Source organism: Maylandia zebra, unplaced genomic scaffold (genome assembly GCF_041146795.1).
Source record: "Maylandia zebra isolate NMK-2024a unplaced genomic scaffold, Mzebra_GT3a scaffold11, whole genome shotgun sequence".
In the NCBI taxonomy this organism is placed as follows: domain Eukaryota; kingdom Metazoa; phylum Chordata; class Actinopteri; order Cichliformes; family Cichlidae; genus Maylandia; species Maylandia zebra.
In genome coordinates this window covers 1,434,814-1,462,425 of record NW_027490041.1, presented here as the reverse complement: position 1 = coordinate 1,462,425, position 27,612 = coordinate 1,434,814, and the positions used below count along the sequence as shown (strand labels likewise).

The window sequence follows — 27,612 nt, the reverse complement described above, 5'->3', positions numbered from 1 at the left end:
TAACTCTAATTAGGGGTGAATAATTATTAGCAGCTAATACTAATACCGTTTTCTCTTTTTCCTTATAACAACTTGAGCAGCTAATGCTAATTTGATGCGAATTAGCATTATATTAGTGAGCAGTTAATGCTAAGTAGGCTGCCATTATTAACTAATACTACGTTGACGTGAATTAGCATTATGCGCTACTGCTAATACTGTTTTCTCTTACTTATTAAAAATGATAGTAGCTAATACTAATACTCTTTTCCGTTGGGTAACAACAAAGTGAGGAATTAATGCTAAGTTGGCTGCTTTTAGCGGCTTATTCTAATTAGGGGTGAATAATTATTAGCAGCAAATGGTAATACCGTTTTCTCTTTCCTTATAACAATATGAGCAGTTAATGCTAATTTGATGTAAATTAGCATTATATTAGTGAGGAGTTAATGCTAAGTAGGCTGCCATTAGCAGCTAAAGGTAATTTGAGGTGAATAAGCACTAGTAGCTAATGCCAATACCCTTTTCTCTTGTGTTATAATGATGTGAAACGTTAATATTGTTCTCAAACAACAGAATGAGAATGAAATATTGATTCTAACAGGGCCCATAAACAGCATTAGCTTAGCAGCATTAGCTTATCAGAGTCTCCATCATGGTCACACAAATCCTTAGCGGAGCAAAGTGGCCTACTTAGCAATAGCTGCTGTAGAAAGCAAAGGGAAAACAGTATTAGCATTAGCTGCTAAATGTGCACTTGAGAACAAATCTATTGTGAATTCAGCCGTGAATGTAGTGTTTCCAGTAAGCTTCCATTTCCAAATGTTAGCTGCTCCTGTCTGCCTCTTTGTCACACACACAGACTGAAATGATTCACAGCCTTGTTTCATCCTTCTGTCAGTGTCACTGACTGTCACTGTGACTGTGGACATACAGCATGGGAAACACACACATGGCTGATACTTGTATCTAAAGTTACAAAATGTTGTCTCTGTCCAAATATTACCTAACTGTAAGTCTACTTTTAATGAAACTCTCAACATGACTTATCAGTTATCATTAATGTTCCTGCAAACAGACTCCTTGAAGACCCCCTACATAAATATCCATGTACTATCCAGCTAGACTAGTGTGTCTGTCCCTGAAAATATTCTTGCATGTGTGATTGTTCATGTCTCATCTGCAGGAAACAAACAGGAAGTGAGTGAAAGACACAGGAAATGATTCCAGCTCTTCCTCCTATATCAGACATTCTCTCCATACCTGAGAGTGTCCAGTCTCCAGCCTGGATCCTTCAGTCCAGCCGACAGAAGCTTCATTCCTGAGGGACCTGGATGATTGTAGCTCAGGTCCAGCTCTCTCAGATGGGAGGGGTTGGAGGTCAGAGCTGAGGCCAGAGAAGTACAGCTTTCCTCTGTGATCAGACAGCCTGACAGACTGCAGACACACAAAACAACAATCCATCTGTTATCCATCTCTATAGCAGCATAACTAAGGGATGGTTCAGGGTCACCTGATCCAGCTCTAACTATAAGTTTTATCAAAAAGGAAAGTTTGAAGCTGATCGTCAAAGTAGAGAGGGTGTCTGTCTCCTGAACTCAAACTGGGAGCTGCTTCCACACCCAGTCCAACATAGCCAGGCTTTCTTTGCTGCTTTGACAAAACCTCAAATCCCAGTCAGAGATGGTGAGCATCATCACAGTGATGATCATTTCTCTGTTAACCCAGGCTTTCTGCTTCAGGATCTGTGCACGCTCACAGAACAAGGAGACCTTTAAACATCATTTCACTAAATGGATGGACTGAGCTCAGCCTACAGATGAACTGGATAAATAAAGATTTGACCTCAGTGTGCTCAGTGTTCCTGTCTATTCCTAACATATTCCTAACATGATAGCTGCACTTTAGAGCTCTAAAACTGGAACTGACACATATTTAAACTCCACATGTTACTCAGTACATTCAGTTCTGACACTCGCCCACAGTCCAACAAAGGAAACATGGAGATCACATCAGTTTGTCACCAAAGTCTAATTATTCCAGAGGTCAGTGTTGATACAACTAAAGTTATTTTTAAGCAAAGTTGAGTTTTTTATTGTCGCAGTACTTCATGTCTGAAGTATCACTTAAATGCATTACACGCTGTTGATGGCAGCAAACAAACCACCCAAACAAACAGAGGTGGGAGGCTTGGGCAGACTACGTAGGATCAGCTTGTGGGAGGAGTCAGGATAAAACCAAAGAAAGACAAGCTAACAAACACCACAGTGAAGTGAGTAGCTACAAACTGCAGGCTGATTAGTGTTGTTGAAGAAGTCGGTCTGAGGAACGTTCTTAGGATCAACAAATGACGGCATGTATGAGCCTCCCTCAAGACGCACCATCACAAGAAGAACACATGAGCTGTAGAAAAAGGAGAGACTATGAAAGCCACGGCGTTACAACGTGCACCAGCTGTTGGTCTCTCTGGAGACTACTGGGCGTGGCTGGGTAACCATGGTTACTTGGGAGTTACAGTACATGATATTAATGAAGAGTGGGAGCTGCGTTCTATAGCAAACAATTTGTTATGAGGTAATCAGCTGATCTTAGTTTAACCGGAAGCCCTTCACAATAATTGCAATGCCTTTATTTTGTACAACTACCATCAGTTCGTCTGTACTGATGGTAACTTAAAGTCACACTAATGTCGTTTAGTTTCTATAGTTTATGTAGTGGAAGTATACTACAGTACCCTGATCACTGATAGGACAGATTTATGTAGATATACACCTTTGTGTTTAACATTACTGCATTATAGTACTGTGATCTTTGTCCTTATATATGGCTATATTAGCTATACTGATGTACGTACATATAACTGGATATGTAACTTATCTATTCATCTTATTTGTCATGTATTTGTATTGTGTACTTCCTTTTTGTAAGAAACCACACACATGATCACAGCCACAAGAATCAATCAGTGAAAGAATAAAGTGTCTCAAACCAAACCTTAAGCTCTTTATTCCACATGCTGGGATCATTTGGCCTTCAGTGGTGTTCTGGCTGACACACCGGAGTGACCAGAGTGCTAAAGAGTGAATCGGACACACCAGTGTCATCTCTGATATCTCCACTACATTTAATCGTCCTTCAGCTTGTGGCTGCCGTTAGCTGGTCTGCTAGTTAGCTGATTTGCTATTTAGCCGGTGTGCTAGTTAGCTGGTGTGCTAGTTAGCCGGTTCGCTAGTCAGCTGGTGTGCTGACCAGCGAACCAGTAGGTTACAAGATGAGCTTGTCTGTCTGATGAGCCAGCTCTCTCTGTCTTGGTCATTTTGTCCTTGGGCAAAACCTAACCTACCACTACAACTGTAGCTTACCTCCACCAGTGTGTGAATGTGAGAGTGAATGAATACAGGGAGTGCAGAATTATTAGGCAAATGAGTATTTTGTCCACATCATCCTCTTCATGCATGTTGTCTTACTCCAAGCTGTATAGGCTCGAAAGCCTACTACCAATTAAGCATATTAGGTGATGTGCATCTCTGTAATGAGAAGGGGTGTGGTCTAATGACATCAACACCCTATATCAGGTGTGCATAATTATTAGGTAACGTCCTTTCCTTTGGCAAAATGGGTCAAAAGAAGGACTTGACAGGCTCAGAAAAGTCAAAAATAGTGAGATATCTTGCAGAGGGATGCAGCAGTCTCAAAATTGCAAAGCTTCTGAAGCGTGATCATCGAACAATCAAGCGTTTCATTCAAAATAGTCAACAGGGTCTCAAGAAGCGTGTGGAAAAACCAAGGCGCAAAATAACTGCCCATGAACTGAGAAAAGTCAAGCGTGGAGCTGCCAAGATGCCACTTGCCACCAGTTTGGCCATATTTCAGAGCTGCAACATCACTGGAGTGCCCAAAAGCACAAGGTGTGCAATACTCAGAGACATGGCCAAGGTAAGAAAGGCTGAAAGACGACCACCACTGAACAAGACACACAAGCTGAAACGTCAAGACTGGGCCAAGAAATATCTCAAGACTGGTTTTTCTAAGGTTTTATGGACTGATGAAATGAGAGTGAGTCTTGATGGGCCAGATGGATGGGCCCGTGGCTGGATTGGTAAAGGGCAGAGAGCTCCAGTCCCACTCAGACGCCAGCAAGGTGGAGGTGGAGTACTGGTTTGGGCTGGTATCATCAAAGATGAGCTTGTGGGGCCTTTTCGGGTTGAGGATGGAGTCAAGCTCAACTCCCAGTCCTACTGCCAGTTTCTGGAAGACACCTTCTTCAAGCAGTGGTACAGGAAGAAGTCTGCATCCTTCAAGAAAAACATGATTGTCATGCAGGACAATGCTCCATCACACGCGTCCAAGTACTCCACAGCGTGGTTGGCAAGAAAGGGTATAAAAGAAGAAAAACTAATGACATGGCCTCCTTGTTCACCTGATCTGAACCCCATTGAGAACCTGTGGTCCATCATCAAATGTGAGATTTACAAGGAGGGAAAACAGTACACCTCTCTGAACAGTGTCTGGGAGGCTGTGGTTGCTGCTGCAAGCAATGTTGATGGTGAACAGATCAAAACACTGACAGAATCCATGGATGGCAGGCTTTTGAGTGTCCTTGCAAAGAAAGGTGGCTATATTGGTCGCTGATTTGTTTTTGTTTTGTTTTTGAATGTCAGAAATGTATATTTGTGAATGTGGAGATGTTATATTGGTGTCACTGGTAAAAATAAATAAATGAAATGGGTATATATTTGTTTTTTGTTAAGTTGACTAATAATTCTGCACAGTAATAGTCACCTGCACACACAGATATCCCCCTAAAATAGCTAAAACTAAAAACAAACTAAAAACTACTTCCAAAAACATTCAGCTTTGATATTAATGAGTTTTTTGGGTTCATTGAGAACATGGTTGTTGTTCAATAATAAAATTATTCCTCAAAAATACAACTTGCCTAATAATTCTGCACTCCCTGTAGTGGGATTGTAAAGGGTCTTTGAGGGTCTCGAAAAGCGCTATATAAATGCAATCCATTATTATTATTAAGAGCATCTTTAGGCCTGACTGTGCTCATCCTTCCTCCAACCTCTCCTTACCAAAGATAACAACTACATCAGTATTAGCTCAATAACAATTTCTGCAATTCAATTGTGGACATTCATTTTTAAACCTTGTGTAAAACGATAAAACCTCAAAGTCTGAGCATTATTCTTTGTGCAAACAGCTCTTGCAGGTTCCCCCGGACTTAGGTTATTTTTATTATTTAATTACTTTCCTTTAAGCAGCTGTTCAGGCTACTAAACTCATCCCAGAAATAACAAGTGACACCATTAATAGTAGAGGTGGGAATCACCATACAACTCGCGATACGATATTATCACAATACTTAACGCACGATACGATATTATTGCGATTTTTAAAAATATTTTGCGATATTTAAATTCTGCACATAAAGGTAAACTTTATCAATATTCATTTTATCTAATATCAAAGTCTCACACTCAGTCTTTCTCTCATTTCAGTCAGTTTTATTGTTGACAAACTGAACGGTTTGTATTACAGTCTAGTCCAACTTAACTGAATGCAACCATCTGGTACAATTATAGCTATTCTGAACTATGCAATTTATGAAAACTATGCAGCCCCTTCAGCAACTGAAGAATTTGAAAGTAAATTTAAAAAAATATATAATTTTACATTAAATAAAAAAGTTTTAAACTTAATTAAAATTAAACATGTCTTAAATTAAAATAAGTAAACTGTCATGTTTATTGCTGCCAAAAAAAAAGTTAAACACATTTGGACAGTGAAGGAATGTCAGGATTGTTGCTCAGAAAAAGGATCAACATGCTCTGAAGTCAACATGCTCTGACTCCAGAGCATGTTGACTTCAGAGAAAAAATTGTTTGTAACAAAATATCGATTTCTGCTGTCCCTGTATCGATACATTATTAGCAAACAAAATATCACGATACTACACAGTATCGATTTTTTCCCCCACCCCTAATTAATAGTGGAGCTAACTTTAACAGGTGAAACTGATTTGACCTATAAGGCTACTGCAGTTACTTCTTATCAGGTTTAGTAGGGAAGACATCTGGATGAGGTAGTTAGTAGTATGTAGTTAGTACCGGGCGAGTCCCCTCCCCCACATCGGCACCAGAACCCTGTATTTTCTACAGGGTAAGACTGCCTGTTTTATCAAACTATGGCCATTACTACTGTGATCATTTTCAGCCCAGTGTGCCGCTCTCTCTGCTGGGATGAACCACTGGAGCTCACCCAGTCATCCCTTTCTTTCTCTCAAGAAGAAGTGAAATAAATATATTTATTATGTTACGAGTCTAATATTCTTTAAATCAAACTGTAATGAATAAATCAAGCAAGAAGATTTGGTGGCTCCACGTGTTGTAGAAGAAAAGATAAACATCTCATTTTGAGAAATCAGCCTTTAAAATTAAGTACTGTGAATAAAAAACTAACAGCGAGCCAATCAGCAGTCGCCAATATCCTCCTAATTTCATTCACAAAGAAATCAAATATATATATTATGGGCCCAAAGGAGCCTAAATCTTTAAATTAGGCAGTGCATGAAGTATTTTTTTAAATAAACAGAGACATGACTATAACAACTTTTAGTAATTCAGAGTCCAATTATCCACTCAAATGTAAATAAAAGTTCACTTGACAGCTGTAAAAGTTACCTGTTTATACAATAATATAATTCACATTTCAAATGATCATCTGTGGAAAAGTTTGAATCCTGACCTGAGAGTTTCCACTGCACACTGTGAACTCGTTAGTCCAGCGGACAGAAGCTTCACTCCTGAATCCTGCAGGTCAGAGTTACTCAGGTCCAGCTCTCTCAGACTGGAGGACTGGGAGCTGAGGACTGAGGACAGAGCTTCACAGCTTCTCTCTGACAGGTTACAGCCACTCAGTCTGAAAAATAAAAAACAATCTATAAAACAAGTACTCATGTAGAGTTTGTTAATACATTTCACAACATTAAATGTTGACTTTCTATTTTTAAAGGAAACATAAACATACTAAGATACAACATCATATGTATGAACTTTAATTAATAATTCTAAAAACTAAATGTTTTCTGATCTGACCTCAGAGTATTCAGTTTACAGTTTAAACGTTGTAGTCCAGCAGACAGAAGCTTCACTCCTGAATCCTGCAGCTTTCTGATACTCAGGTCCAGCTCTGTCAGACTAGAGGACTGCGAGCTGAGAACTGAGGACAGAGCTTCACAGTTTTCCTCTGAGAGTTCACAGATGTTAAGTCTGAAGATAAAAACATGAATAAAGATTGTTGTTAAAGTGTAATCAAGGTGCAATAGCTTATTGTCTTGTGCTGAGCAGGTTAGTAAAACTTCCGTTTAACTTTGAAATAAAATAAAAATGCTATGAAACAAGGATAACTGGATAAAGACATAAACAAAAACAAACATCAAACACATAAACAAACAGAACTAAACATAATACAAATTGATCTGACCTCAGAACATTCAGTTTGGCATGTGGACTCTCCACTGCAGCAGACAGAAGCTTTACTGCTGAAGCCTTCAGGCTGTTGGTACTCAGGTCCAGCTCTCTCAGACTACAGGACTGGGAGCTTACCACTGACAACAAATTTTCACAGCCTTTCTCTGAGACGTTACAGCTGCTCAGTCTGAGAGAGAAAGGAAAAAAACAAAAACAAAAAAAAACAAACAATATATGTGATCAAATTAAATTTGTTTATATGTTGAACCCTTTTTTAAAAAAATGTATTTAAACCTATGAGACTATGAGTGCTACCAGTCCAGTGCACATGATTGGTACCTTGATGGAACCTTGCTCAGGGGTACCACAAGGTAGCTATTCGGTGGATTCGACCCCTGACCTTATGATCATGGGGCGACCACTCTGCCTACTGAGCTAATAATTCTGTGTACACTGTCATACAATATTAACTAAAACAATTATTTTAGAAAATTTTAGTAATTCAATAATCATGCTCATTACCTGTGTATTGTGAATAACACTGGATTTTAAACACTAGCTGTATAAAACTCTTCCTGTTAAAGGTGCGTATAAAGGAAATGGCCATATTTTGGAGCTGCAACATCACAAGGTGTGCAATACTCAGAGACATGGCCAAGGTAAGAAAGGCTGAAAGACGACCACCACTGAACAAGACACACAAGCTGAAACGTCAAGACTGGGCCAAGAAATATCTCAAGACTGATTTTTCTAAGGTTTTATGGACTGATGAAATGAGAGTGAGTCTTGATGGGCCAGATGGATGGGCCCGTGGCTGGATTGGTAAAGGGCAGAGAGCTCCAGTCCCACTCAGACGCCAGCAAGGTGGAGGTGGAGTACTGGTTTGGGCTGGTATCATCAAAGATGAGCTTGTGGGGCCTTTTCGGGTTGAGGATGGAGTCAAGCTCAACTCCCAGTCCTACTGCCAGTTTCTGGAAGACACCTTCTTCAAGCAGTGGTACAGGAAGAAGTCTGCATCCTTCAAGAAAAACATGATTTTCATGCAGGACAATGCTCCATCACACGCGTCCAAGTACTCCACAGCGTGGCTGGCAAGAAAGGGTATAAAAGAAGAAAAACTAATGACATGGCCTCCTTGTTCACCTGATCTGAACGCCATTGAGAACAATTATTTTAGAAAATTTTAGTAATTCAATAATCATGCTCATTACCTGTGTATTGTGAATAACACTTGATTTTAAACACTAGCTGTATAAAACTCTTCCTGTTAAAGGTGTGTATAAAGGAGATGAGCTGAAATGCAGACTTCATGGAGAATGTTTGCTGTCAGCATATATCAAAGACAAAGCAGAGATCCATCCAGTCTCTTCCACTAAGCCCACAGAGGGACAGACAACCACTCTCACTCACACTTGCATGAAGTTTAGATCACCAGGTAACCTAACTGCATGTCTGTGGACAGTGGGAGGAAACTGTAGAGGACCCAGAGTGAACCCACTGTAATTCTGTGATAACACTGGTTATGGAAGCCTTACAGTTACATATGGTTACTGACAAGAAACACGACCTTAGAGGCAATTTCAGTAATGAAGACCGAGTTTCTCCCTCCATACAGGATGAAAACATGACAGCACAGCAGAGATTTATATTTAAAAAGGGAGGGTGTGCACTGAAAGTGAGATACAAACTTGAACTTAAATTATGAACATCAGAAAAAGATGTAGGTGAAGTCTGGCAGGTGAAGTTTGTGCTTTAGAATAAAACAACCAAACTCCTGGAGTTGGAGACAAATGAACAAGCTGAGGATAATAAACCTGTCAGAGGGGCTGAAGCATCAGAGCTCATGTTCTTATAGGCTGGGTCTGGATTGTCCTTTGATAAGAGTTACAGAACAAAGTGTGTTTTAGAAATGCTGGAGTGAAACATTAAAACTACCATATATTTACCGAGTGACTGATGATCATTTAATTTACTATTTTAAAAAAATGTTACAGTGCTCTTTGAACTCAGCATTTCTGATTTATTTCCCATGATTTTAACAATGAAGCGATGACAACATGTTTACTCACAGAGCTTTGTTGGAGGCTTTGACCACTGGCAGCATTCTCAGAAGAGCCTCCTCTGAAGCAGAGTATTTCTTGAAGTCAAACTCATCCAGATCTTCTTCTGATGACAGTAAGATGAAGACCAGAGCTGACCACTGAGCAGGAGACAGTTTATCTGTGGAGAGACGTCCTGATCTCAGGGACTGTTGGATCTCCTCCACTAGAGAACGATCATTCAGTTCATTCAGACAGTGGATCAGATTGATGCTTTTTTCTGCAGACAGATTCTTACTGAGCTTCTTCTTGATGTACTGGACTGTTTCCTGATTGGTCTGTGAGTTACTTCCTGTTTGTGTCATCAGGGCTCGTAAGAGAGTCTGATTGGTCTGCAGTGAAAGACCCAGGAGGAAGCGGAGGAACAAGTCCAGGTGTCCATTTGGACTCTGTAAGGCCTTGTCCACAGCACTCTGGTAGAAGTGTTTCTCTGCAGAATCTCCTGTTTCAGACTTCTGGGAGGTTGTTTGTTGTTGTTCCATCAGATTGAGTCCAGAGTTGATGAAGGTCAGATGGACATGAAGAGCAGCCAGAAACTCCTGAACACTCAGATGGATGAAGCAGAACACCTTGTCCTGGTACAGTCCTCTCTCCTCTTTAAAGATCTGTGTGAACACTCCTGAGTACACTGAGGCTGCTCTGATATCGATGCCACACCCTGTCAGGTCTGATTCATAGAAGATCAGGTTTCCTTTCTGCAGCTGATCAAAAGCCAGTTTTCCCAGAGACTCCATCATCTTCCTGCTCTCTGGACTCCAGTGTGGATCTGTCTCAGCTCCTCCATCATACTTGACCTTCTTCACTTTGGCCTGAACCACCAGGAAGTGGATGTACATCTCAGTCAGGGTGTTGGGCAGCTGTCCTCCCTCTCTGGTTTCCAGCACATCCTCCAGAACTGTAGCAGTGATCCAGCAGAAGACTGGGATGTGGCACATGATGTGGAGGCTTTGTGATGTCTTGATGTGGGAGATGATGCTGCTGGCCTGCTCCTCATCTCTGAATCTCTTCCTGAAGTACTCCTCCTTCTGTGGGTCAGTGAACCCTCTGACCTCTGTCACCATGCCAACACAGACAGGAGGGATCTGATTGGCTGCTGCAGGTCGTGTGGTTATCCAGAGGCGAGCAGAGGGAAGCAGTTTCCCCCTGATGAGGTTTATCAGCAGCACATCCACTGAGGTGGACTTTCTAGGGTCAGTTAGGATTGTAGTTTTGTGGAAGTCCAGAGGAAGTCGACACTCATCCAGACCATCAAAGATGAACACAACCTGGAAGTCTTCAAAGCTGCAGATTCCTGCTTCTTTGGTTTCAGTAAAGAAGTGATGAACAAGTCCCACCAAGCTGAACTTTTCCTCTTTCAGCACATTCAGCTCTCTGAAAGTGAATGGAAATATGAACTGGATGTCCTGGTTGGCTTTGTCTTCAGCCCAGTCCAGGCTGTATTTCTGTGTTAAGACTGTTTTCCCAATGCCAGCCACTCCCTTTGTCAGCACTGTTCTGATTGGTTCATCTCTTCCAGGTGAGGCTTTAAAGATGTCTTCTTGTCTGATGGTTGTTTCTGGTCTGTCTGGTTTCCTGGATGCTGTTTCAATCTGTCTGACCTCATGTTCATCATTGACCTCTGCAGTCCCTCCCTCTGTGATGTAGAGCTCTGTGTAGATCTGATTCAGGAGGGTTGGGTTTCCTGCTTTAGCGATGCCCTCAAACACACACTGGAACTTCTTCTTCAGGGTGGATTTAAGGTTACGATGACAAACAGCAGCTGGAAGTTCTGAATAATAATAATAAAAATACAACTTTAACAATCATATTTTACAAAATGCTGATGACAATTTCTGACCCACTGAGAAATGACTGAACACACTGGTGTCACAAGTCTCTCATTTATCCAGCAGCTTAAATCTTTAGATAAATCCTCTTACGTCTCTGCAGACGGTCAGCCAGCTCCTCCTGCTTCATTCTCCTCAGGAAGTCCACTGTGATCTTCACAAATGCGTCTCTGCTGTTTCTCCTCTGCTCATCATCCTCCCTCTGAAACTCCAAGCACTGGGGCTTATTTGGATTCAGAGCCTTCTGGATCTTCTTCAGCTCGTTCTTCACAAAAGTGATGATGTTGTCCTCCAGCAGCTGGAACAGAATATTTATGAATGACCCACCACTCTGAACTTTAGTCCACACAACATCCACTTCTTTACGATCAAGGGGCATATCATCCACGAACTCTTTACCAATTATAAGTTTGACTTTATCTGATTAACTGAGACTTTGTCCACAACTCCATGATCCCAAAACGTTGATTCTGTTCATATGAATGCAGCGATTTCAGTGGGAGAAACATTTCACTGGTGTTCAGAGCTGAACTACCAACAGGTTGATGATCAAAGCCAGAAACTTGGAGATGTTTCAGGTGACTGAGTTGATCGTACAGACAACTGGTCTTAAAGGTTCACTCTGTTTACACATACAGATCAGTATTTAAGGTTTGACTCTCATCATCCACTGGAGCACAAACTGGGCGTCATCAGGACACTACAACACAGAACAAACACCATCCCCACAGACACAGCAGCCAGCGAAGCAGAAGAACTTCACATCAAGAAGGTCCTGAGTAAATGTGAACGCTGGTTTGAGGGCGGAGTCAAGGAGGCCATTTATGTGAAAAGGAAAGACCATCTCTGAATAGAGGAGGGGCCTAAGGGTACATTTGTCACCATCTTACAATGCTGTGATTGCAGCCATTCCCCAGCTCTCTGTGAACTGGACTCATGACCATTGATCAACAACCATTGATCAATGGTCCTGACAATATGCGTACCAATGATCAATGAACTGACCTCTAGGGCTGGGCCATATTATACCGTTCACGATAATACCGGTATAAAGTTCGGCAACGATAGGAAAATGAAATATCGCGATAGAATGTGGGCAAAATGCGCATGCGCAGTGCCTTTGTTTTCATACGCATGGCAGAAAAAGTATGGCGGCAATGGAGGATGACACGGACGAAGGCGCGTCTTTGAATGAAGCGGGTGAGCCAGAATTGGTCAGTAAAAACGGTGCAACTTCGGTGGTGTGGAAGTGGTTTGGTTTTCGTCCATCGGATACCGACCAAAGCAAAATTTTTTGTAGAACATGCAAGCGGGCCATCGCGGCGAAGGGAGGAAAGACTACAAACCTATTTTATCATTTGAAGCAGAAGCACTCCTCTGAGTACAAAAAAGCCATTAAAGCACGTGAAGAGTTGTCCGCTTCAACTAGCGAGGTGGTAAGACCAAAGAAGATGACTCAACAAACAATCTACGTAGCTTTAAATAGCTCCATGCCTTATGACAAAAGTAACAAACGCTGGGGGGAGCTAACTAATGCAGTGACACATTGTTTAGCCAGGGATATGATGCCTATTCAGAGTGTGGAAAGAGAAGGTTTCAAAAAGATGCTTAAAACGTTCGATCCACGCTACAAGCTACCCACAAAGAAATACTTCTCTAAAGTCGCCTTGCCTGCTTTATATGAAGAGATCCGTACTGAGGTGTCAAATGCGTTATCTTCAGTGGAGTTTTTTGCGTCCACCACGGACATGTGGTCAAGCCGAACATCAGACCCCTACATGAGCCTCACAATACATTATGTGGACAAAGACTGGAAGCTACAAAACAAGTGCCTCGAAACATGTTTTTTCCCCGAGGACCATACTGGGGAAAATATAGCCAGAGTCTTAAAAGAGTTCCTCAGCTCGTGGAATCTTCAGGAGGAAAAACAAGTGTGTGTGACGACTGACAACGGGGCCAACATTGTGAAAGCCGTTGCACTCAACAACTGGACCAGACTTTCATGCTTCGGACATCGCCTGCACATTGCAATCGGTACGTTTTTTTGGGTTTTTTTTGCTATAGGTAAGTTAATTATAACCTCAGATTAAGAACTTATTGTATTAGTTTAAATGATGTTAATAATACTGTTTGTGTTATTAATCTCTGAATGTGGGTAGTTGTACTGCAAGATATATATATATATATATATATATATATATATATACACACACACACACACACAGAGAGAGAGAGAGATGTGTGTGTAAATAATTGTGTGTTATACAACTTAAATGTCACATTCCACACCGCATTAATAGTGCTGTTGAAACTGTGTTTCCTTTTAAATGTATGTCTTTTAGAAAGAAGTGTGAAGGACCCAAGGATCGAACGAGCAGTTGGAGTGGGAAAGAAGATTGTTGCTGCTTTTGGCCATAGCTGGAAGCGCCAGCGAGCTCTGCAGGCTGCCCAAAAGGAACTGGGCCTACCAGAACACAAACTCATAACTGAATGTTGCACTCGTTGGGGTTCAAAGCAGAGAATGATCCAACGGCTGCTGGAACAAGAAAAAGCTATAACACAGGTTTTAGCTGCTGATAAAACCACAAGGCACCTCATGTTGACATGGCAAGACATTGAAGTGCTTGACTCGGTCAGCACTGCACTGAATCCACTCCTAGAGTTTACAGATGCTTTCTCTGCTGAAGAGTATGTAACCATTTCATGTGTTAAGCCTGTTCTTCAGATGTTTAACAATGACATGTTAAAAGTAAAAGAAGGTGACACTGAGCTGACCAAAGACATCAAAACAGCAATACTTGACTACATGAACAAAAGCTACACAGACAGTGTCACAGAGAGGCTTGTTAACATGGCTTCTTTCCTTGATCCACGGTTTCATACAGAATATTTCAGTGAGAGAGAAAGCAAAGCCATCAAAGTTCAAGTCATGAGTGAACTAGAGCATCTTGTCCCACACCAGGGTATCACAGGTTTTTCAGAAACACTTCATACATCTACTGGTGACCAAACAAATCAGGGAGCTGTTAAAAAGCAAAAGAAGAGTCTCGGGAGTTTTTTTGAAGGGACCAGTTAGTGGCAAGATGGAGGTAACTGCAGAGAGGTTATCATCTGAACTGAGATGTTATGTGAATAGTCCACCAGCAGACAGTGAGTGTGATCCTCTTTCGTCGTGGAAAGTTCACACAGTAAACTTTCCCCACATCAGCAGATTAGCTAGGAAATACCTCTGCATTCCAGCAACTAGCTCTGCATCTGAAAGGTTGTTCAGCACAGGTGGAAATGTTGTAACTTGTCAAAGGTCCTCCCTTAAGCCCGCATCTGTGAACATGTTAGTGTTTCTGACAAAGAATCGTAAAACTTGAAATGTAGAAAAACTTCCAGGAGCAGTAGCATAATTTATCTATGTTTTTTGTTTGTTTTGTTTTTACTCAAGAGTTTGTGCAATATTATTATTTGACTTATTGATTTTGCACACTGCACTTTTGTTACAAAGTACCTCTTAAGTTTTGTGGATATACATGATTATGGATAACCATGTATATAACAGGATAACCACTGTTGAATTTTGTGTGGCTGTAATGCACGTTAAAATAAACAGCTGCTTGTTTAAACAAAAACAAATTGATGGGGTTTTTTTCCACTAAAAAAGTTGTAGAGTTGTATTTTGTTTTGCGTCAATTATATCGTCAGTTATATCGTTATCGCAAATTTTCAAATCTATATCGTGATAAATATTTTTTGCCATATCGCCCTGCCCTACTGACCTCCCAGCCCATTGTTCCTTCAGTGGGCTGGTTTCAGTCATACAAATGTCCTGTTTATGAGATTGAAACCTGCAGTCAGCTGAGACTGAAGAAGTCACCTGATGATGATGAAACGTTTCTCCCACTGAAAACATCCAGATGAACAGAATCAAGCTTTTTGGGATTTACGTACCTGGATGATTGAGCATCAAGACACAACTCTGTGACTTTTCTCAGATGAATAAATCCTCTCCTCCAGCTTTGTTTACATCTACCAGCCCTGTGGCGCTGCCCAGGGAAATAATCTATGTGAGAGGTGGAAAGTCATACAGGTGTCTGCTCCTGCCTTCAGTTATTTTATCTACTGTGTGTCAACTGGCTGAACCTCCTCCAACTGTCTACTGTCTCCCTAAACTCAACAATGACTTAGTGATCTATCCATTCTCTGACCAAACACATCCTGCTGCAGGAGGTTAACATAGCAGCCAATGATGATCCCACTCACTGTGAACAACACATTTGGACCTGATTTGCTGCTCTGGTTTACACGTGAACTTCCACTGCTGCTGTCACCAACTTGAGAGGCTCTACAGAAAAACTGGACTTGTCCATAAAAATCATAAACTACATTACAAGGACAGCATTGCTCAATCAACTCTAATTACTACTGACATGTTATCTCTTCTAACTAAGGTACAGACACTCAAACTTGCTGCTTTCAGTGAGAAGTCAAATGTCTGAATATGAGCTGGAAGCTGCTGAGAGTCCTCCTCCTTCCCGTGGGGTTTACTTTCTCTACTACTTTCAATATAAACACGCCCCTTTCATGCACCTGCAGAGGGCCACCAGCAGATGGAGCTGTCTTAAACAAATCCACTTGGATAGTTAGCTGTAGATGATTTTCTCAGTATGATTGTAGGACTTTGAGTTATTCTTTAGATTTATTTCAACTCTTATATTGTGCACAAGTGTTGAGCGACCCATAATTTCTCTGTACTTTTCATAAGAGCAGCCAGACTTTCAGCTAGTTTTTGTTTTTTAAGAGCTCAAAGTTATTGAAGAAACAGTTATTCAGCTTCATTCCCACTGATCTCGACTACAAACTGTTTCACTTTGGTTTCTGTTTAAAGCCTCGATGTTTAAAACGTTTCCCTGTGATCACATTTGCACCGTCTGATTTCAAAGTTTGTTTCTTTTGGTCATTTAGTCCACAGAGTCCTTGGTGTTCTGAAAGGGACCTATAAATAAATGCATTATTATTAATATTAATAATAAAGTAGTTGTTGTACATGTACAGACCATAAATATGGAGTCCAGCTGTGTTTGATGCTGCTGGGCAGACTGACCACTGGGAACCTCTGAGCTCTGCTGGTCCACTCTGTGGAAGAACCATGAAGGATTAGATCAACACAGGATAAAGATCCAGGAGTTTCTGCTCAAATAACTTCATCTGAATCAAGTCTGTCAAGTTTTAGACTCTCAGATTGTGAAGATATATTTTCTGTTTTCTATGAACTTTCTTTCATCAGTGATGGAAGTGATGATGCTGCAGAAGCTCAGAGGAAACTTTGAGAAAACTGTGATGAACCATCAACTAATGCTCTCAGGAGGCCAAAGGTCCCTGAATGTAACTGTGCAGTAGATTCATCGAGTGTTTGAAACCTGACCACTTCCATATGTTTTCATTCTAACACAAGAAGTCCTTTTCTCATTGCTTTGATTTGAGTTTTCATTTGAGTTTTCCGAGTCTCGTATTTGGAGTCGAGTCTAATCAATGATCTGACAGAAGAACATTAAAAAGGATTTACCAGTGCTGTCAAAATTAACATGTAGGGTTAGGGGTTCATCTGTTATCATGATTAACATGATAAAAACCTTTAACACGACACATCTGGAGAGCAGAACGACTCAAAATCCCTGAAATGTTTCTATCAACGCACTTCGAGCAGTTTGTCCGAGTAGAGTTACCTTTGCACACGTGCAGATGTGCAGCACATCTGTTAGTGACGGCAGCTGAACCAATCAGCTCAATATGGAAGATGACAAACACACACTGACCTCTCGATGGAAAGTTTGAGCATTAAAAAAATAACAAGACGGACCAGCCGACCAACATGAAGGATTCTGCACATCGTGACAGAAGGAATTTTCTTTTCACCGAAGCACTTCCAGCTTAAAATATCACAACAATGCAAAGCACTGATGACACAACTGCCAAGTGGACAAACTGCAGACCTGTTAGTGTTGTTAATAACATAGTTTTGGTTCCTCGTGTCAAAGACTTGAAGAAGAGTGACAGAGAGTGTTAGACTGCTGCAGGATCAGTGCCACCTCCACAGACCTGTGAAGAAAATGATTGTTTGACAGATGGGCTCAGATTCAGGATCAGCTGAGGAGTTTGTGGCTGACAGAATCCTGCAGGTACAGAGCAGAGCCCATCATTAGCATGCAGGACTGTCCCTGGGGGGGTCGGCTCATTCAGGAGGTTAATCAATGTTTACATGTTCAATAAACATGTTAAGTGTGTAAATTTGCCCTTTTCTCTCGAGTCTGTTTGCTCATGAAATGAAATTTGATTCGTTTACATTAAAAATGATGTTTAATGGTGATTAATCCAAATGAATCCACAGTAACCCTGTGATGAGTCTGATTAAACATTTTCATTAACAGCAGTAATATAGATTATATATTATTATATATTAGTGCACACTTAGCTTTTAGTATATATGTTTGTTACAAAGTTGTATTTACAGCAGAGAAGCTGAGTTAAAGACTGAAAACTATTCAAAGTCTCTTTGAATTGAAGCGTTTAACATTCTTTGTGTTTATTCTGCATTGACTTCATTATATGGTGTAAACGTCTGTTACAGGCTTAAATATAAAGTTGAAAAATGTAACTGCAGCTATTGATCAAGTAATTGTGATTAATCAGGATTAATGACAGAAGATTGTGTCATTAATTAGTCATGTTTTAATCTACTGACAGCACTAGTGTTCACTCTGGTGCCTCCAACTGTTTTACGCCCTTTCAACACCTTCGTGGTCAAAAGTGTACACGCACAAAATCTACAATAAAACCCTCACGCAGCAATAGGACAGACACACAATCCATTTATCTCTGTGTCTCAAACACACACACGTGTATTCAAAGCCTCGATTTGTTCATATTTCATCTGTTGTGTTTTTATCTTCAGCGTTTTCAGTGTTGCTGCATTTACACCAAAAATGTTTCCATTGATGAATCAGATTGATTTGAATGTGTTTCATCCATACAAATCCCTCCCTGGTGGTCACATGACTCTATAACATAACAGGAGTCATGTGACAAGAGTTTCATGCTGTAAAATGTCACAATGGTTGAATGTGGTGGAGTAAAAATGTGAGATATCAACTACTTTTCTTCAATATGAAATGTTTGCAGGGCCTGACAGGAAGTGGACGGACGCTCTGATCACTTCCTGTTTGCTGAAGTGGGTTTTCAGTTGTTTAGAAACCAAAGGCTTGTTTTAAAAGACAGTTTAAATGGGACTGAGGGAACGACGTGTTTGTAGTTTATATCCAACAACATCGAGCAGTTTAATCAAAGAGTTCATGTTGCTAACAGCTCACCTCTCTGCAGCAGACACAGGCTGGACTTTAAAATTAATGAAGCGACCAGCAGACCAGTCACTCTGTAAGGACACAGAGCTGGGTGGAGGTCCAGGCGGGTCCCTGTGAATAATGATGGAGCAGTGATGTGAGTGCTGAGCTGTGACATGGAGAAGAGTCATGGACAGTTAGAGATGGTCATCTCACCTCTGAGCTTTGGTCTGGCTCTCATGTTCCCCACACAGAGTGCTTTTAGAGGGAGGGGCTCCCTCCTCTCTGTCCTCACACTGATCCATGCTGCTCAATTCACATCAGCTCACACACACTTTCTACCTGCAGAGGAAACACAAATCATTCATGTGCACATCAGCTGAAATCCTCCTTTCATCATGTGTGCTGTCCAAATATCAGCTGCTTCTTTCCTGCTTCATCTCAGTGTCAGCTGGATGCAGTCAGACAGCAGTGTGAGGCAGAGGAAGCTGCCATCAGCTGCTCTGCTATCAGTCCACTAGATGGAGCCTGAAGCACACACGATGCATTCACTGACACACACTGATTCACTATTAATAAGAAAGTTCGTGTTCATCTCCTACACGTCACTATGAAGTTTAATCTTGTAAAAGTCAAAGTTTGAGTTCATATTCACTGCAGTTTAGTACAATATCTACATGTTAACGTTTGTTTGTGCTAAACTGTTCATTTGTTCTGTTTCATAATAAAACATAGATATAAACATCTGTAACATCTGCACTTTAATATCTGGTATTTTGTACAGACAGAAGACAAAAGGTTTACTTTAGTATTAAAATATGAGTCCCGTACAAATCAAATATGTATATATAAAACTTAAAACTGATTTTTTTCAAACTTTTTTCCTCACCAGGAAAAAAGAAAAACTTTTTTCACGTCAAAGCTCAACATCTGACTTACTATTAATATAAAAACCGTGACTGAAGCATCTTTAAATGTTCCGATTTATTAACAGTGTTTTAAACTTAATACAGTAACGTTTGTTCAGTCTGAGAAATGTAAAACATGTTTGATCCTCCATCTTTGTTTCAGTGTGAACAGTCTGAGCGGACAGTTCGTGATGTTTTTAACAGAGGCCGACCTGCTGAATCAAATTTGTTTTAAAAAGTCCTCTGCTGTCCCTCCACCTGCTGCCTCTGAACACAAAGGGTGAGAACTTTAAATTAACACTGTGGCAGATATGTAACCATCTTTAAATGATCTCACTGACTTATAGACAAATGAAGGAAGACGTCTGTGGTGGCTGAAACCTCCACCCAAAACATATCCACAGACAGCAAGGTTGTTGTAGTTTTGTAATTTTTAATTAGTTTTTATTTCCATTTCTTTTTCACTTTGTGTTTTTAATTCTGTTTAGTTTCCACGGTGAGTTTGCTTGTTTCAGTTTATATTTGATTTTTTATTTATTATATATTTACGGGGTCAGAGGCTGGACTGACGTAGATTAATGCAGATTTTATGATAAAAACGGAACTTTTTGAAAACAGTGACTCAGTCTTTTTTTTTAGCCAAACTAACAACACTAACAGGCCATTTCCTGTAAAATGTTAATCAGTTTTCCAAAATCATTTCATTGATCATTCTCAACAATTTAGTTTTAGTTTGTGTTTTTATTTCTACTTTAACTTTTTTCAGATCTAGCTGTAGTTCTAAGTTGAGTTTCAGTTTCGTGTGTTTTGTAACACTTCTTCCTGTTGGAGAGGAGCCAACAGTTTGTGACGCAGTATTTTTAAGACCGACATGTTGAACCTGTATCTAACACACATCTATACGAAGTATTCATTTACAAAGTGCGCTCTCTGTCTCCTGCTGTGCGTGTAAATAAAAACATCTGGAGCTCAGCGGCTCTCCGGTTGAGCTCAGGCCACATTCAGTGTGTTTAGTCTGATTCCCGGACTCTGATCACACAAGGCCAGAAAATGGCGGAGACACTCGGCCTTGTTGGAAAACGTTACACACTGACTTTAATGGAGAGACCGGAAATACAAACACACACAGTTTGTTGTGTGAAGAAATCAAACACGAGCTGAACAAACAGTAAAGTTCCTAAAGACAAACTGTTAAAGGAGGAAACAAAGCAAACTTACAGTTTCTTCACACACCAACAACAAGCTCCACTCCACACCTGGACACTAAACACGGACACACAGGTGAGCTGCTTCCTGGAAGGAGGCGGGACTCCACCTGAAACTCAGCACAGGTGGGAGGGGCTCAGCTCTGTGTGTGCTGATGTGTTAACTTTAAAAATATGCCGTCTGACTGCTCAGACTGAGTCAGAGTAAAGTTCACATGCTGACGTGTGGAGACATGAAACCTTGTTGTAGCTGCAGGTGTGAACACACTGATCCCAGATCAGCTCTGCTGTATTTGTAACATGAACATTTCTGCTGCAAAGCTTCAAATGTTCAGCATGTTTCTCTGTTTCCAGTCTATAGATCCAGTCACACTTTCTACCTTCACCTGTGCAGTAAAGACTGAGAGCAGAGCTGAAACCAAGCGTCCAATCAGTGAGCAGCATCAACACCTGAGCTTCATTCAGACTCTGTTATTGAAGATGTTGTTGGTACAAAGTTCATCTGCTGCTCACATGAATCCATGAAAGATTTATTTCACTGAATGTTTCTTCAAAGCTCATTTCAACCTGTTGAAGTCATGAATGAAAGTGCAGACTGAGAGTGGATCACATGATGTTTGAGGTGTGTCATGTGACATGTTCAGTATTGTCACACATGTCTAGATTGTCCCTGATATCATAACTGCTCAAACACTGATGATTATATTTGAAGAATTATTCCTGATGGCAGCAAAGTTTGAATGGAGCTCTCTGTCTGTGCTGATTTGTCGCCCTCTGGAGGTCAAAGCACAAACTGCATGATGTCACTGTAACCACCACAGTGACAGGAAGTGTTTTTATGACTGAAACACTGAAATGATGCTAACGGCTGTCGTTAGGCTCACTGACAGCAGTGCTGATGTGTTCATGTCAAACACTGGCTCAGGTCAGACTCCTTCATCCTTCTCCAGCGTGAGGCCGCCCTCAGACCCACAGGAGCTCTGACCTTTGACCTCCTGACCCTAACCATTTTAGTCTTGTTGCATCTTTAAATGCAAATCCTGTGAAATGGTCAGGGGCGGCTCTAGAGAAATTTTCTTAGGGTGGCAAAATCAAAGCCTTTCCCCCCAAACACATATGCAGGTGGTTACATGTGGTTAAAATGATTCAAATGCAGTAAGTATGCACATTTTTCATATAAATATAGTCTATAACTTAATTATTGTCTGTACCCACATGATTACACACTTTAGTTACATGAAACATGTGAGTTTTGATGTTATGTACTGTACAGCCTGTATATTAAATACATATGTAGCCCAATAAGTATAAACTCCAGAAAGCTACACAACATGGGGCGCTTCATTTACAAACACAAGTCTAACTTAAGTTTCACTGTTTTTGTTAGAAAACAGTCACATTGTTACAGCTTAAATGACACAAAATGTCAGAAATCTGCACTGTCATGAACAAACATGTAAACCTCATTTTTCATGATTTGTTGGATTCACCCTCTGAGGTCTGAAACACAACCGGACATTTGTGACTCCTTTGAGTTTACGTTTGTATTTCACCCTCAGATTGTTTCATTTTATTTTTTCCTCCTCTTGCTTTGTTTGGTATCTTTTCAGCTCAACTGAATTTAGTTGTTTTTTCACTGACATACTGCATTAGTATTACTATTACTATTAATAGAACTATTACTGATCTGAAATCACACAAAGAACCTAAAATCCTAGCAGTATTTTTTACTGTAAAAAAACCACAGACGTGTTGGGTAAATGTTTATAACTTGAAATGCAAATATAAATTGTACATTTTGTAAACAGATACAACTATTTATCTAAAAATGCAGCCAATACACCTGCTGTTTTTTCATTTTCTACAACCATTTAAAATAGCACTCACCTTCCTTCATTTCCACAGTGTAACATCCACCCACCTGTGTAAAATCAGAAATTCCCATGGTGTTGTTCAAAATGTGCTCTGGCACAATCATAAGCATCACTTGCTGCTGAAAACAAGAAGAAAGCCGGTCCTGCTATGGGCTGAACCATTTGTTAATGTGGAGGGGGGGACACTATGGAATATATCCAGTTCTAGCATTTATATTCACTGCTGACTGTAACTACGCTCAAACTGTTAAACTTATTTTAATAAACAACACTGTCATATGCAAAACTGGGGTGGCACTTGGGGTGGCAAGGGATCATTTTAGGGTGGCACTTGCCACCCCATGCCACCCTTCTAGATCCGCCCCTGCTGATGAAGCCAACAGGTTCGCTTCATTTGCAAAAAGCAGATATGAGTTTCTGAGGCCACAGTCTTCTGTGGCTGAAGGGGAATCAGGGGAAGCCCTGGAGGAGTCCACCACCCACCAGAAACAGGTCTGAGCTCTCACTGCAGTTGTAAAGGGGCTACACAGCCCACATGAGGCTGAGGGATGCAGCCTTCTGTCAGACTGTCACTAACACAGAGAAACACCCGTGTACACTCATAGGCACATACACCAATCAACCTAACCCCACTAACTGCTCGTCTTTGGACTGTGGGAGCCAGAGAACCCAGAGAGGACCCAGACATGGGGAGAGCATGCAAACAGCTTAGATGTTGGATTTGAACCCAGAACCTTCTTGCTGTCAGGAAACAGTGCCAACCACTTTTCCACTGTGCTGCCTGTTTGACTCTGATACACCCATTTTTGAGCTCTTAAAAACAGCCCTCCACACAACAGAGACAAACCATAAAGGACTTTGTGGCTTGTAGCAACCGAAGAAAGTTTAAGGTGCAAAATAAAGAGGTTGAAAGGAAAGTAATAAAGGAAACATGTAATTATAACAGTAATGTTGGCTGTGTATCACGTGTGGCATGTCATTGTGGGGCTGGCCTCTGTTGGGATTGAGAATATGTGATGGCGGGGGCAGGGTTGGGTTTATCCTGATCTCCTGTTTAGTGGAACTGTGCTCCTTTGAATCCACAGCACTAACCTGGCACACACACATAAAATGCATCATTGCTACAGAGCACAGCAGGACTCATTATGAGTGGTGGGGCAGGCTGGATGGTGTTGAGGAGTCGTATCGCAGTGACATTGGCTCCCCTGCTTCACTCTCTCCTGCCCCACTAATGCAACTCACTAATCCCTCTGTCCCCTTTAGGTGGGGCTCACGCTGACAAGATAAAATAAGCTGCACGACTGGTGGGTGGGGGCTGTGCTGTCAGCCCCCCTGGGTCTGCTCCTCTGTGATCCTCAGTGGGCCAGTATGCCTCTCCTGGTAGCTCCATGGGGGATGGTGTGGTGGGTTGGTGGGTGCCATGGCGACTATGTGCGGACTTCACATTTTTGTCTGCTGTGACAGCTCCTTGATCTGGGCGGGGCCAGTGGGGTGTGGGTAGGTCCTTTGTGGGGCTTTGGACGTTGCCTGAATATTGTCAGGCAGCTGGGTGCTGTGCCTCGACCCTTTCTTCCTTTGCATTTGTGGTTTGGTGCCATAAATGCACAACATAGAAGAGCCACCTCGACGGGACAACACTCAGCGGTTCATCTGTCTCTCTTCCACAGCATGTCTTTATCCTGTCTTCCTTCTCTCACCCCAACCAATCACAGCAGATGGCCCCGCCCCTCCCTGAGCCTGGTTCTGCTGGAGGTTTCTTCCTGTTAAAAGGGAGTTTTTCCTTCCCACTGTCGCCAAAGTGCTGCTCACAGGGGGTCATATGACTGTTGGGTTTTTCTCTGTATGTATTATTGTACGAGCTACCTTACAGTATAAAGCACCTTGAGACGACTGCTGTTGTGATTTGGTGCTGTGTAAATAAAACTGAATTGAATTAAGAAACAACTCTTAGATTCCTCACATGATTCTCCTGTATTCCTACGGGACGCCAAGGTAATATAACATGGAAGTGTGTCACAGTGCCTGGTGGCCACATGTTACCCATAAACTGTCAACCTGACCGTGCTGTAGCTACGTCCAAAGACTAGTTAAAGATTAAAGCTTTTTGGGGGGTTAAATCTGACATAAATAAAGAAAGAATAACATTAAAGTCGATTCTTTTGATCACTGTGGTTCTACTTTGAGGATATGATGTGTAAAAACCCTCAGTTGTGGCTGGTGGATCTCACATTCCTGGTCTTTGTAATTCCAGTTCAATGAAGCCTCATTTTCACCTTTTTCCAGGTAAATTTTCCCAACTGTTCTAATGTCCATGCTGTGGCATTGTCCCATCATTTGTATTTCCTGTTAATGGATTTTTAATATGGTCTGGGAAATTACTATATATGAGTAACTTCCTGTTGTATTGCAGCTTAAGGCCATTGTCACTGAAATAAAGCCCGAGTTGTAATAGTTTGCATCCAGAACGAGGAAAAGGAAGAAACCCAAACACTGCTCAGTGGATGACAAAACTAAAAAGAAGAGCTTGTTTCCTCGAAGCAACAACAGAAAGCTCTTTGTCTCTACAGATGTTTCTGGGAAACACGTTAACAATATTTAAACATTTGTTCTTAATAAACGTTTTTACTTAATGATGCTTTATGATATTTCTATCTGACCTAATGCAGCAGCGTATCCACATGAACTCTGCAGTGTTTCTACCCAGAGGCCACCGTGGTCCTTCTTTACTAATGCTGAGGGTTTTCTCCCAGCCGTGATAGCCTTTGACAGGTAAACTGAGTCATTCCAGCCCAGTGCAAAAATAACCTCCCTGTCTGCTCTTAACTTCACGCATCGATGCTAAAACGTTGCATAACTGAACCTGCAGACTGTGATCCTGTAGCTGTCGAGGAGAGGGCTTGATGCCGTCCATCTTCTGCTCAATTAACAACGCCTGCAACCTTTTGAGCCTTGGTCCTGCTACAGTCACAAATATAACATCATCACTCTTTATTTGATCCACTACACTGCTGTCATTTCTCTGTTATGGCCCCACAAGGTCACTGAATTCTGTCATTCTTCTCCAATCCATGGTTTTCAGTCACTGGTGGGCAACATTACTCTACCACGACTGCAAACAGTGGACAGTTGGTAGGTAGTCCTGCAGGACGCCTGTCTCGAGCCAAGGCTACTTGGAACATCTCTCCATGGAGGAACAATGAAGACATGAAGAGAAACTATAAATCTTTGGGACTTGTGCTCCAACAGCTTTGTTTAAAGGCCTGAAAGTGGCGACGTCTCTCCCAGAGCTCCAGCTCAGTGACATCTATGTGTGCCTTGTATGCTTCAGCTGACGCTGCTGCCAGGATGAAAGCTGTCAAACCGAGCACAGCTACATGTTCCACCTGGATGGGTAAATAATGTGTTTGAGGTGAGAACAATCAGGAAAGCTCGCCAGCGGCTTTACTTCCTGAGGAGGCTGAGGAAGTTTGGCATGAACGCCAACATCACCTCAAATTTCTACAGGTGTGCAGTCGAGAGCTTGCTGACGAGCTGCATCACAGTTTGGTACGAAGCTGCTCTGCCAGCAGCCGTAAATCACTACAGAGGGTGAAGGCAGCAGAGCACATCACTGGCACGAGGCTTCCTGCCATTCAGGACATTTATCTCCAGCGGTGCCTCCATAAAGCACACAGCATCATCAAGGACCACAGCCACCCAGCACATCAGCTGTTCTCCTTGTTACCATCGTTACAGGAGTCTGTCTGCTCAGACTACAAGACTCAAAAACTGTTTCTACCACCAAGCCGTACGACACCTCAACCACAACACTTAAACACACACAACACAGCACTCAGAAGCTACCCTGCAGCTTCACAAGTACTCTGTTTAATCTGCACTGGTCACTCCACTTTATTGTCATTGATATTTATATTTAAAAGTGCAATACTGAAATTTTCTGCTGCTCATTCCTGTGCAATGTCCCATCTGCCCTCCCGTCATATTTCTCTTCAAGATTTTCTTATTTAATCACTAGTGTACATATATTTATAGATACAAATATATTTAGTCATCTTTTCTCTTTTACCATGTCTCTCTAATATTTGCTCCTTACTATTTTTCTATTTTCTTTATTATTTTATTTTATTATATTTTCTCCTACTGTATCAAGCTGCCGAGTGACTGCTGCTCGTCAAACACATTTCATTGCAATGTTGACCCTGTGCTAACTTGCATATGACAAATAAAACTGAAAACTGAAAACAAGAAACTGGTCGTTGTTAAAGGAAAGGTAATCTCCACATAAGCAGCTTAGATGACCTTCCACGTGTAAATCTTACAATGTGTTGACTTGGACATGAACAGTGTAGGACCAGAAAAGTCCCAGCAGTGTTAATTTGTCACATTAATGTAAAATGAAGTATTTTTCTGATGTTGGGTTAATCGTTCCTACAGTTTAAATGAGCCGTCACTGATGTTCACATGTGGCAGCCATACTCTACGGCTTCTGTAAATAAACACTGATTACTGAATCCAGTTTTGGCTACATTAAACTCAAAGACGTTCAAAGGATGGCTGGAAAGCTACAGACTGCAGTACTGTTTGGCACCAGTAGCAAAGTATGTCTGTTGTGGAGTTGTAGACATGTAACTTGAACATGTTTGTAACTTTTTACTAGCATTTTGTTTACTATGTTTCAGATCTATGGCACTAAATGGGGGACTGACCACGTTTTTGACCTTGACTGGACTTACTGGGTCCAGTAAAGATATCATAGCCAAAGGTGGCTCTGCTTCCAGTTCTGGCTTATAGGAAGATCTCTGAAGGTTGGGTGTAATCCTCTCCTGACTTTGGATCACTCTCTTAGATCTAAACCTCCAGCTCTGGACTCGCCATCCTCAAAGACTGCTCCATAAGAACACAGGCATGTGTGAACAGC

The 27,612-nt window shown here is 41.3% G+C and overlaps 1 protein-coding gene across 1 annotated transcript; it reads right to left on the bottom strand.

Moving 5' to 3' along the window:
- Positions 1-360: 360 nt before the first annotated feature.
- On the bottom strand, positions 361-21,014 carry LOC143415880 (protein NLRC3-like). The gene is made up of 10 exons (XM_076881285.1): positions 20,834-21,014; positions 18,924-19,049; positions 18,738-18,839; positions 16,428-16,506; positions 11,476-11,680; positions 9,527-11,324; positions 7,471-7,644; positions 7,083-7,256; positions 6,733-6,906; positions 361-1,416 (listed from the first exon to the last, which is right to left on the bottom strand). The coding sequence occupies exons 2-10, from the start codon at positions 19,010-19,012 to the stop codon at positions 1,224-1,226; spliced, it is 2,988 nt and encodes a 995-aa protein (XP_076737400.1). The 5' UTR covers positions 19,013-19,049; positions 20,834-21,014; the 3' UTR covers positions 361-1,223.
- Positions 21,015-27,612: the final 6,598 nt, after the last annotated feature.

Bases quoted from the DNA above. Each gene is read 5' to 3' on its own strand.
- LOC143415880 (XM_076881285.1), bottom strand. From the start codon at position 19,012: ATGGATCAGTGTGAGGACAGAGAGGAGGGAGCCCCTCCCTCTAAAAGC. The intron at 7,257-7,470 runs GTCAGATCAATT...TTTTATCTTCAG, and splicing joins GCCAAACTGAATGTTCTGAG to ACTTAACATCTGTGAACTCT. The intron at 6,907-7,082 runs GTCAGATCAGAA...TTTATTTTTCAG, and splicing joins TGTAAACTGAATACTCTGAG to ACTGAGTGGCTGTAACCTGT.